Source organism: Salmo salar, chromosome 22, assembly GCF_965601325.2.
Source record: "Salmo salar chromosome 22, fSalSal1, whole genome shotgun sequence".
Lineage (NCBI taxonomy): Eukaryota > Metazoa > Chordata > Actinopteri > Salmoniformes > Salmonidae > Salmo > Salmo salar.
In genome coordinates, this window is record NC_138312.1 from 51,629,110 (window position 1) to 51,641,803 (window position 12,694).

General features: G+C 42.0%; 1 protein-coding gene across 2 annotated transcripts in view; it reads left to right on the forward strand.

Moving 5' to 3' along the window:
* Nucleotides 1-12,694, forward strand: part of LOC106583663 (E3 ubiquitin-protein ligase Itchy) — a 39,189-nt gene that overhangs the window by 17,484 nt on the left and 9,011 nt on the right. For both annotated transcript variants that reach the window (XM_014168119.3, XM_014168118.3), the window contains 7 exons: nucleotides 3,256-3,351; nucleotides 3,984-4,158; nucleotides 4,784-4,853; nucleotides 8,004-8,088; nucleotides 8,215-8,343; nucleotides 8,646-8,718; nucleotides 12,573-12,644. In XM_014168119.3, the coding sequence (XP_014023594.1) occupies nucleotides 3,256-3,351; nucleotides 3,984-4,158; nucleotides 4,784-4,853; nucleotides 8,004-8,088; nucleotides 8,215-8,343; nucleotides 8,646-8,718; nucleotides 12,573-12,644 (700 nt within the window). The remainder of the gene's footprint in view (nucleotides 1-3,255; nucleotides 3,352-3,983; nucleotides 4,159-4,783; nucleotides 4,854-8,003; nucleotides 8,089-8,214; nucleotides 8,344-8,645; nucleotides 8,719-12,572; nucleotides 12,645-12,694) is intronic.

Below are 12,694 nucleotides of genomic sequence, written 5' to 3' on the forward strand. Positions count from 1 at the left end.
TAGGAGGAACCCAGGGCCAACCGCACCAGCATATGGTCTCACAAGGGGTCTGAGGATCTCATCTCGGTACCTAATGGCAGTCAGGCTACCTCTGGCGAGCACATGGAGGGCTGTGCGGCCCCCCGAAGAAATGCCACCCCACACCATTACTGACCCACCGCCAAACCGGTCATGATGGAGGATGTTGCAGGCAGCAGAACGTTCTCCACGGCGTCTCCAGACTCTGTCACGTCTGTCACGTGCTCAGTGTGAACCTGCTTTCATCTGTGAAGAGCACAGGGCGCCAGTGGCGAATTTGCCAATCTTGGTGTTCTCTGGCAAATGCCAAACATCCTGCACGGTGTTGGGCTGTAAGCACAACCCCCACCTGTGGACGTCGGGCCCTCATACCATCCTCATGGAGTCTGTTTCTGACCGTTTGAGCAGACACATGCACATTTGTGGCCTGCTGGAGGTCATTTTGCAGTGCTCCTCCTGCTCCTCCTTGCACAAAGGCGGAGGTAGCGGTCCTGCTGCTGGGTTGTTGCCCTCCTACGGCCTCCTCCACGTCTCCTGATGTACTGGCCTGTCTCCTGGTAGCGCCTCCATGCTCTGGACACTACGCTGACAGACACAGCAAACTTTCTTGCCACAGCTCGCATTGATGTGCCATCCTGGATGAGCTGCACTACCTGAGCCACTTGCGTGGGTTGTAGACTCCGTCTCATGCTACCACTAGAGTGAAAGCACCGCCAGCATTCAAAAGTGACCAAAACATCAGCCAGGAAGCATAGGAACTGAGAAGTGGTCTGTGGTCCCCACCTGCAGAACCACTCCTTTATTGGGGGTGTCTTGCTAATTGCCTATAATTTCCACCTGTTGTCTATTCCATTTGCACAACAGCATGTGAAGTTTGTCAATCAGTGTTGCTTCCTAAGTGGACAGTTTGATTTCACAGAAGTGTGATTGACTTGGAGTTACATTGTGTTGTTTAAGTGTTCCCTTTATTTTTTTGAGCAGTATATATATATATATGCATGCATGTCTGATAATCTACCATTTTATATAGGAGTGGTTAAAACATGCTAATAATGGTCCTCTGAGTATATCAAAACAAGTTTTGTATACTTCAACTGGTATGCCATCCAGCCCTGGAGTTTTCCCATCCTTAAAGGCCCCAATTGCATCAAGAAGTTCCTCCTCTGTAATATGGCCTTCGCCTGAGTCTTTCTGTACAGATATTAATTATACATTATTATTAGGAAAAAAATCCATACCATTAGTTTCAGTTAGTGGAGATGGAGGAGACTGAAACAAAAACATATTCTTAAAGTACTTTACTTCCTCTTTCAAAATATCATTCGGTGAATCATGCATGACTCCATCATTTGTAACAAGTTTTAATACATTTTTTTGGTAGCATTTCTATATTGAAGATTGAAAAGAATTTGGTGCATTTTCCCCATATTCTATCCAGTTCGCTTTATTTTTATAATATATTATACTGGTTCTTTCTTGAATAAGTTCCTCCGTTTCTTTTTGTTTTTCCTCTAACTTATTCTGTGCCTCTAACTGTACTGTTAGTCCTTCAATTTTCTTTATTAATATGGACTCTTTTGATCTAAAATGCTTTTGTTATCTAGATGAGTACTGAATTGCATGGCCTCTAAAGGCACACTTAAGTGTCCCATACAATAAGCCGATCTGCTGTACCGATGTCTGAAAAAGTCAGTTATAAATTCTTCTGTCCTAGTTCTAAACAATGTATCATCTAGTAGGCTTTGATTACATTTCCAATGTCCTTGCCCACGTGGAAATTCTGTAAGAGTAATATTTATGCCAATTATGTGATGATCCGCCATGTATATCTCACTAGGTCAGGATATTTAAGTCTCCATATATCCACTAATTCCAATATATTCATGAATTCCTTAAGTGCCTGGGGGTGATAGTTTGTAGTGTGATTTCCTTTCCACTCCATAGAGGTATTTAAGACCGTATTAAAATTTCCCACCATAATAATAGAGTCTAGTGTTGCTTGTAGAGTTTATAAATTCTTAGATATATTTTCAAAGATGCTTGGATCATCATTATTTGGACTGTATATGTTAATAAGCCATATATGTTTATTGTCCAATAACATATTTAAAATAATCCATCTACCTTGATGGTCTGTTTGGACAACTTGCACATTTGGATCAAAATTACTGTTAATTAACACCATCACCCCTTTTGAATTTCTTTGCCCATGGGAGAAATATATTTCACCCCCCCCAGTCCTTTTTCCACAAAACTTAATCTAAAATTGTTGAATGGGTTTCCTGTAAACAATAGATTTTATATTCCTTTCTCCTTTTAACCAGGTAAATACTGATCGTCTTTTCTTATTATCTGCTAGGTCATTACAATTGTAACTGGTTATACTTATTTCACCACTTATCATAATGAGACACAACTTTCAATTCAATTTATCAAAATATGTTTGTAAACGTACCATTATAAAGTAAGATGATGATTGAGTGTCTAAATAGCTGTACCATGATATTTGCATTGCTACTAAGTAAACCTCCAATTGGTCCCCACTATTCCACCCTCTAAAAGCCCTCCTCATCCCGAGTCTAGGCAATATTAGTCTGTTAGTCTAGGCAGCGTTAGTCTAGGCAGCATTAGTCTAGGCAATGTTAGTCAGTTAGTCTAGGCAGCATTAGTCTAGGCGGCATTAGTCTAGGCGGCGTTAGTCTAGGCGGCATTAGTCTCGGCGGCGTTAGTCTAGTCGGCATTAGTCTGTTAGTCTAGTCGGCATTAGTCTGTTTAGGCAGTTTTAGTCTGGTCGGCGTTAGTCTAGGCAGTGTTAGTCTAGTCGGCATTAGTCTGTTTAGGCAGTTTTAGTCTGGTCGGCGTTAGTCTAGGCAGTGTTAGTCTAGTCGGCATTAGTCTGTTAGTCTAGTCGGCATTAGTCTGTTTAGGCAGTTTTAGTCTGGTCGGTGTTAGTCTAGTCGGCATTAGTCTGTTAGTCTAGGCAGTGTTAGTCTGTTACATAAGGGTCAGTATGCCTATTATAGAATGCCTACAGTGGGTAGTTAAATGTATTAATAATAAAACTTGGTGCACGTTAGTTACTAATAGTAATATTCTGTGTAATTGAATCAATTCAATTAATGTACTTGCAATTATTTTAATGAGGAACTTAACATTCCTTTAGCTGTTAAGACTACAGTTGTGCAAGCCTGGTGCCCTTCAAATGTAGTTGCTGACTGTTCTGTGTTTTGTCTGAAGCTGGGAGCAGAGGGTGGACCAGAATGGCCGCGTGTATTACGTGGATCACATTGAAAAGAAGACGTCATGGAACCGACCCGATTCTCTCCCCTCTGGGTAACAAAACATTTACAAACAAATAATTTATTAATCAAATCCGTAGTTCGTAATTCATATACAATATGTTTGGCTTTCATATGGCAGTAGTGTATCACTAATTCTACTCTTTAAAAATTAACCAATGTATTTTGGAATATGTTAACTAATGTGTATGTCACACTGTATTATAGTTTTACATGGTACAATGTAAAATTATTTGTGTTAAATTGGTTTCAATAAGAGCACCTGCACAAAGTTGATGTCACTATAGTTTGATGTCACAAGAAACCCTGCATGGTACCTGTTCTCTCGGACTGAGTGATAACTGACATCAAACTTTATCCGTGCCATTTTTGTGCACATCCTACTGAAGACCGAAGGCCCTGGATTTCTTTACACTACACGCTGCCTCCCCTAGAGGAATATCGGCCCTGTTGAAATAGTGCAGAAAGGCCTCCTGCTGTTTCCTCAAGAGAAGTGTAGATATATATGTGATTCGATAGGTGTAAGCAAGGTTACCACCCTATTACTTTCACCAGTTCAGATCAGTTTTTTTGCTGTTGCTGTGAGATTCCTTTTCAAAGTATTCACGCAGGGCCGTCATCAATCATCATGGGGAAGTAGAATCTTCCCTCTTCTGTCCCATGTAGGTGGGAGCGGCGAGTGGACCCAATGGGCAGGGTGTACTTTGTGGACCACATCAGCCGGACCACCACGTGGCAGCGCCCTACGCAGGAGTCGGTACGTAACTTTGAGGAGTGGCAGCACCAGCGCAGCCAGCTGCAGGGGGCCATGCAGCAGTTCAACCAGAGGTTCATATTTGGGGTAAGACATGGGCTACGTCCCAATTCTCTCCCCTTCCTCCCAAAGTGCACTAGTCTAATCCCAAATTGACCCTCAGACTCTATGCACTTGTGGAGATGTGAGATGATTTGACAGGTATAAGCAATATGGTGAAACCTGGCCTTAGAACCACCTGGCCTTAGAACCACCAGGCCTAACAGAGTGGCAAATTGGAACTATTACCAAATTCCTTACACTTGTTACATCATCTCAGATCTCCACAAGTGCATAGGATGGCGTAGGGTCTAGGGGTGCAGGGCGTGGGGTGCAGGGCGTAGGGTCTAGACTTTTGGGATTGGGCTACTGATTTGAAAAGTAATGACTGGTATAAGAAATATTGTGGATACTCCCTCTAGCCCATGCCTCCTTGGGTTCTGTTGGAATACTTAAAATAAGTAGTCCAATGGAAATTAATCCTCCCTTGAAGGAATCACAGTTCTGAACTGGTTGGGTTGGTGGAAGTTCTAGCATGGTGACCTTGCTTTCAGCTATCTAATCACTTATTAATCTGTGATTAGCTACCTTATAAGACCACTGTATATCGTTGTAAAGAAGCATTATTCAACACACGTAAGCACTGTTCATTTGACTTGTTTCTCCATTGTAGCTCCAGGATCAGCAAATAGCTGCAGCAAACAAAGAGTTTGACCCGCTTGGGCCGCTGCCACACGGCTGGGGTAAGTAGCACGATCCACCACGACGCGTTTTCCACTGTCAATACGCTCCGAAAGTGGAGACGTCACAATGTAAACATTTGTAGAAACGTCTTGCCAGTTTGAGGCAGCGTCATGTTTGCTAACACAGAGCAGTGTGATTAGCTAACTAATGTCATGTCTTTGGCATCATTAAAGTGAAGACTGTTATTTTATCAAATCAATTCTCTGTAATTATTATTACGTGATTAAACTAATCATGTAAATGTAATTAACTAGGAAGTCGGGGCACCAAGGAAACTCTTCAGATTAAAGTTATAATTTTCCTAATATAACTCTTCAGATATTTTAATATCTGATCAATTAGTCTTCTAATTAATGAATTATTCTTTACCTCACATTAGTCTCATTCCAAACATCGTAAATTGTTGGTTATCTGCAGGAACCCAGCCTTTGCTATGAATCATCCATACACAATTGTCTTAATCATTTATTTACTAACTAAATAATCACAGAAATGCATAAACAAACAGTAGATATGGTTACAATAATAGGGGAGGTTCCCTAGGGGGCTAAGCCAATATGACGGTTTGGTGGACAAAGGGAAGTGGGTGTGGACTGAGAAGGGTAGGAAAGACAAAAAGGAGTGACTACACAGTTGATAATTATATTAATTGAAATGCTAATCCTTTGCACATGAACGCTCACTCATTTGGGAATAATTGCAATCAATATATATTTACGCTCAGTGTGTCGTCGTGATCTCTGTTGGAATCGTCCGTCTTTCTGTTGAAAAGTTCATCCGAGCATCTTGCACTCTCGTGTGTGTGTGTGTGTGTGTGTGTGTGTGTGTGTGTGTGTGTGTTTCCCTGAAGTCTTTCGTGGTTAGAATGGATACTTCAGAGTATCATTCAGAAATGTTCTTATAGGATAAATGTTTCGGCGGATGTCGGTCTTCACATCCCAGGTTGACGTCATTTCTAGCTGCAGACTAGTAGTTAGTATCTCGATAGTCTCAGAGTTGAACCATTTCCCGTCGTGTAGCCAATGCTCCACGTGGTATGGTTAGGAATTCAACAACCATTACAACCTTAGAGTACACTGAGGTTTTTGTGGTCTAAACTCAACCTGTGCCCCATCGGTGTCCATGGAGTTACACATGGTCTGAAGAGGATTTTTTTCAGGAGGGGGTTTTATTCGTAACTGTAGAAAAGGGCTGTCCCATGCGCCAGATCATGTCTGTGCTCATGGGGGTGGGCCAATGACTTAGTTAAACTTTAAAGGGAATACAATTCTCTCACATTAACGGTTTAACATCACATTACACCATTTCACAAAGTTTCATCTTTACTCATTCATTTTATACAATAATTAGACACAAACCTCATAACGGAGGCACCTGTATAAACAAAGTTATGGTCATGTGGCTGTATTGTCTTTCGTGGGGTCACACACGAAACAAAACGGACCGGGTCATAGCTGGCTTCTCCACCAACCATTTACACATTCTCCAAAACATGCATATTGTTCAGTTGTCAAGTTCTGTGATGTAGAAGAAGTTCCTTTGTTCTACTGTGAAACTCCCTCTCTCTATACTGCATGGCCAGGAGGAGAGTCTCCTCCAGGAATTTACGACCTGAGATAACAGAACCTGGGTGTAGGGGAGAGAGAGGGGGGGATGCCACGATCTATACCCAGAAAGGCCCACGTCATGACACAGCTACTGTATAAGTCATTTATTTTCCCCCACAGTTAGCCAGGTTAGTTAGCTTACTAGCTACAATAACTTCCAGTTAGTTAGCAACTGCTCCTACAATCTTTGGCTTTACTGTAACACTGGTGTCACATTTACAAAATGATGTGGATTCACTAGAAAACCAACCTAACGTAGCAGGTGTAAAATAAACTCCTAAAACTAGATCCCCTACATACTGGTCTGAAACTAGATCCCCTACATACTGGTCTGAAACTAGATCCCCTACATACTGGTCTGAAACTAGATCCCCTACATACTGGTCTGAAACTAGATCCCCTACATACTGGTCTGAAACTAGATCCCCTACATACTGGTCTGAAACTAGATCCCCCACATACTGGTCTGAAACTAGATCCCCCACATACTGGTCTGAAACTAGATCCCCTACATACTGGTCTGAAACTAGATCCCCCTACATACTGGTCTGAAACTAGATCCCCTACATACTGGTCTGAAACTAGATCCCCCTACATACTGGTCTGAAACTAGATCCCCCACATACTGGTCTGAAACTAGATCCCCCTACATACTGGTCTGAAACTAGATCCCCTACATACTGGTCTGAAACTAGATCCCCTACATACTGGTCTTGACCAGAAGAAAAATAAACTGTCGCGAGGTTCTGCACTCTTCAACCAAGGAGTTAGGATAGTGTCACCTTGTTAACATCCAAAAGCGGAAGTTGTGTCACAGGCTCTCTTCCATTTCCCCTGAAAACCGGAACATCTGGTTGTTAGGGACTCTGCAGAGGCTACTAGAAACCAAACGCAATGAAAGGGGGAGGGAACTATCTGAATTTGGCCAATAGAAACTCTGTTTTGCAACTGTTTGCTACGGTACTTTTGATCCGTTTCTTTATTTTTTTGTATTTATTTATTTTTTTCCTCCCCAATTTCATGATATCTAATTGGTAGTTAGTCTTGTCCCATCGCTGCAACTCCCGTACAGACTCGGGAGAGGCAAAGGTTGAGAGCCATGCGTCCTCCGAAACACAATCCCACCAATCCACACTGCTTCTTGACACAATGCCCACTTAACCCAGAAGCCAGCCGCACCAATCTGTCGGAGGAAACACCGTACACCTGGCGACCATGTCAGCGTGCATGCGCCCGGCCGCCACAAGGAGTCACTAGAGCACGATGGGACAAGGACATCCCAGCTGACCAAACCCTCCCCTAACCCGTACGACGCTGGGCCATTTGTACGCCGCCTCATGGGTCTCCTGGTTGCGGCCGACTGCGACACAGCCCGGGATCAAACCCGGATCTGTAGGGAAGCCTCCATCTGTGCCTTTGACCGCTGCGCCACTCGGGAGGCTCTTAATCCACTTTGTAAATGTATAACTGTAATGGAATCTTTGTGGTACGATGCAGGATTCTAAGTCTCGTTCTTGCTCTTTGTTTTGATGTCTACTGCAGAGAAGCGAACAGACACCAACGGCAGGGTATATTTTGTTCACCACACATCGCGGATGACCCAGTGGGAGGACCCACGGACGCAAGGGTCAGTGTCACTTCCAAACAAACAATCCAAATACTGACTGAAAAGAACGGCTCTTGTATGACTGTCGGTGCCCTGTAAATAGGGGTGTGTGTGTGTGTGTGTGTGTGTGTGTGTGTGTTGGTGTAGGCTGCTTAATGACAAGCCTCTACCTGAAGGCTGGGAGATGAGGTTCACTGTGGACGGCATCCCCTACTTTGTGGACCACAACAGAAGAACCACCACCTACATCGACCCTCGCACGGGCAAATCCTCCCTGTGAGTCGTGTGCACTCACTCACTGACTCCCAGTGACCCTTTGGTTGCTGGCCCTCCAGCCCACTACTCACTCACTATCTCACTAATGCGCTCTTGCATGTACACTTACAGTCCAAAGGATTCAAACATTTTTTTTAAAGATCCCAGGTGCACAGACACACACAATTGTACCATCTACTCACCAACCTAATTGTATCACTCAAAAGATGTTGAATGTTATTTACTCCAGTGAGACCCATCAGATAAGCACATAAACAAGTGTCAGTGTCAACAAGCTCATTTATTTCATGTTTGCTTCACAGTGAGAACGGGCCTCAGATCACCTACGTCAGGGACTTCAAAGCCAAAGTGCAGTACTTTAGGTTCTGGTGTCAGGTACGTACCCTAGACACCCTGTACCCTAGCTTTGTAGTGTACACTATGTCCTGAGAACCACCGCTGCCTTTTGAAAATGCAGTCTTATCTGTCCTAATTCCCCTAAAGTATACACTTCCTAGTGCATTCTTTCCACATTTAAAAGGAGGATTGAGTTATGCAGTGGTGATTTTAGCATGTACATTTTGGTGGGGCAAACGCAAAAAAAACATTTTTTGATGCATGCCAGCAAAGCCACTAAACAATACGTTAATTGCACTATAACGGCGACAAGTTGTGCCCACAAACTGTTAGGGCCTACATAAAGCTGTCCCAACAACAGAGCTTTCTTTTCAGCACCATGGAGTGAATCCTTACCACCGCTACACCTGACTATCAGCAGATCCTTGTCTGGCAGCGAAACAGTTAATTCAGCCTCATTTACTGTCTTTTAAAGAACATAGCTGATATGGCTGACTTGCTAAAACAAATGTGGTTTCTACTGACAATTGAGATGTACAAACTATGGCATAAGGGAACGATGAGCGGAAAAGAGGCATTCCGTAATTTCGATTAAGACATTAATGAGCGAGCTAAGACAGACGTAGTCAATATAACTGTGTTCAGCACTTTTAAAATGTACAGCGACAGAATGCAGAACATGGGTTGCTCTTACAGTATTTTCCCTGTACATCAAGTCTGAACCGTAGGATCAATAAAAGGGGCATTTAAGCAGACAATGAAACCTCTTACAATATTAGATGATAACATTTCTCAAAAACAGGTTATAGGCTACATGTGCACCACTTAGTCAGAACAGTAGCGTTAGGTGAAATTAAGAGGAGAAAATAGACCAAATGATTAGGGTGATGCACATGGGCTACTAACAGCTTACCACACAATATACACTTACTATTACTTTCTTAGCTACAGTGTGTATATATACAGTGAGCACCATAATTCATTGGACTGTGACCGTTATTTTGGTTCTGTACTCTAGCACGTTGAGTTTGAAAGGATACAATGACAATGAGGGTGAAGTGCAGACTGTCAGCTTTAATTTGAGGGTGTTTTCATACATATCGGATGAACATTTAGAAATGATAGAAGCTTTTGTACATAGTCCCCCTCATTTTCGGGCATCAAAAAACATTGGACAGTTTAACATAATGTATAATAAAGTAATCATTGTCAATATTTGGTCGCATATCCTTTGCATGCAATGACTGCTTGAAGTCTGCGATGCATCGACATCACCAGACGCTGGGTATCTTCCCTGGTGATGCTCTGCCAGGCCTGTACTGCAGCCATCTTCAGTTCCTGTTTGTTTCGGGACTTATTGCCTTCAGTCTCCTCTTCAGCATGTAAAATGCATGTTCAATTGGATTCAGATCCGGTGATTGACTCAGCCAGTCAAGGTTTTTCCACTTTTTGGCCATCAAAAACCCCTTCGTTGCTCCAGCAGTATGTTTAGGGTCAATGTCTTGTTGCATGATGAAGTGCCCTATAATGTGTTTGGAGGCATTTGGTTTTATCTGAGCAGATAAAATATTTCTGTACACTTCAGAATTCATTGTTCTACTTCTGTCTGCAGTCACATCATCGATGAAGACAAGTGAGTCTGTTCCACTGGCATCCATACAGGCCCAAGCTATAACACCCCCTCCACCATGTTTCACGGATGAGGTGGTATGCTTTGGATCATGGGCATGTCTTTTTATTTATGTCAACACTTTCCTCTTTCCATCACTCTGGTAGATGTTAATCTTTGTCTCATTTGTCCACAATACTTTTTTTCCAGAACTCTAGGTGCTCTTTTAGGTGCTTTCTCAGTCTATTGGGTCTTTTGACATAATTGAGTTCACCAGTTTTTTTTTTTCTTCTTCTTGTTAATGATGAACCAAACTGTTGACTTGGGCATGCCCAGGTTTTTGCAATGTTCCTGATTGATTGATTTTCATTTCTGAGCCTTATGACGGCCAGCTTCATTTGCATCGACACTGCTGTCTTCCTCATGTTGTCACACCCCAACAACAACCTCCAAAGGCAATAGCAAAGTCTAGAATCAATACTATTCATCAACAGCTCTCCTGCATTCACTAACGACACACATCTGTGAAGCCAATTCAACAAATACTTGTAGTACCTTAAAATGGGAGGACCATGTACAAAAGGTGCTGTCATTTCTAAACGGTTCATCCGATATGTATGAAAATACCCTCAAATTAAAGCTGACAGTCTGCACTTCACCCTCATTATCATTGTATCCTTTCAAACTCAAAGTGCTAGAGTACAGAAACAAAATAACAAAAAAAATGGTCACTGTCCAATGAATGATGGTGCTCGCTGTATGTCCCTCGCATAGTACTTCATTTATGCAGCAGCATACAAGACATTTTTGGACTCAACTTTTGATGTGCTCACTTAAACAGAAAGGTGGCACGGCGGTCCATTGTGGGCAAATTTTGTCATAAAAGTCTAGCATTCTCTGGATTTATGGTGGGAACGGGGGAAACCACTCCATTGAATAGCAGGCTAGTGGTTGCTTTGCAATGCTTGCAGTTAGCCACTGATTCCTTCCAAACGACTCATTGTTGAATTTGCGATTTCCAACTTGTTGTGTAATCTTTATGGCCGATGAGCACCGATACGTTTTATCTATCATTTATCTTAGTTATTTCTCTTCATATGACAAGGATTAAAAGGGATTTGCCAGTAGATTGTTGACTTGATTCATGATGATGACTGCTAGCTAAAATGTTGACATGATCAGTCTAATCAAAGCTACTGTACATATAACGTGATTTGACGTAATTTTATCTGTTGCCAATGACCTTGAGCCTTCTTGGAAGGGCATTTGTAATTTAACTCTATGGCAGGACCAAAGGGCTTACATTTTGGATGTCTACCCAAACTAAGGACTTAAACTTGGCGATGACGTAGTGTCCCCATGAGTGACAGAACACTGAGCCGATCACGGCGCAATTCTCCTATTTTCTGCTGGCTCACCCCACCACCACCACCACCACAGGAAGCACAGAGCTAGGCTGAAACGTCTGCATTTTGGAGCTGCCTCGCTCAAGAAAACAAAAAAGAGACCATATGTGTATTTGGCTTTATTAACTCAATGATATATTTATTTACATTGTTTGCAAACTGATATGTGACATATATTTATACCAAAATAACATGCAAAACAGGAAAGCCCCCCCCCCCCCCCCCCAAAAAAAAAATTTGTTTTTATACACTACCGGTCCAAAGTTTTAGAACACCTACTCATTCATGGGTGTTCTTTTATTTTTACTATTTCTACATTGTAGAATAATAGTGAAGACATCAAAACTATGATATAACACATATGGAATCATGTAGTAACCAAAAAAGTGTTAAACAAATCAAAATATATTTTACATTTTGATATTCTTCAAATAGTCAACCTTTACCTTGATGACAGCTTTTCACACTCTTGGCATATATGATTATCCCACCTAGCGATCTTAAGATGAATGCACTAACTGTAAGTGTCTCTGGGTAAGAGCGTCTGCTAAATGACTAACATGTCAATGTAAACAGTCGAGCTCAATCAAGCACAGCTAACGTGTTTGACTTTTCAAATAGTACTTGAACCCAGGTCTGGCTTCTTCCTGTCGTCATTTCCTTTTAAGGACAAAGACAAGTGAACATGTGCACACTTAAGGACACTTCTTGATTCCCACTTAAGTCCAATTTTCACTTAGTCATTCATTGATGTCAATGGGAAACTAAGTGAAAATTTGACTTCATTGGAATTTAGGATTCCCCATTTTGGGCAAAAGGGAAGAACTCCAGTTAATTCTGTTGTTACTGGGGCCATAACGTGAGTCTTTGTCTTCCAGCAACTGTCAATGCCACAGCACATCAAGATCACCGTCACCCGCAAAACCCTCTTTGAGGATTCATTCCAGCAAGTGAGTGTATTTATAAAAAAAAAAAATATATATATATATATATATATATA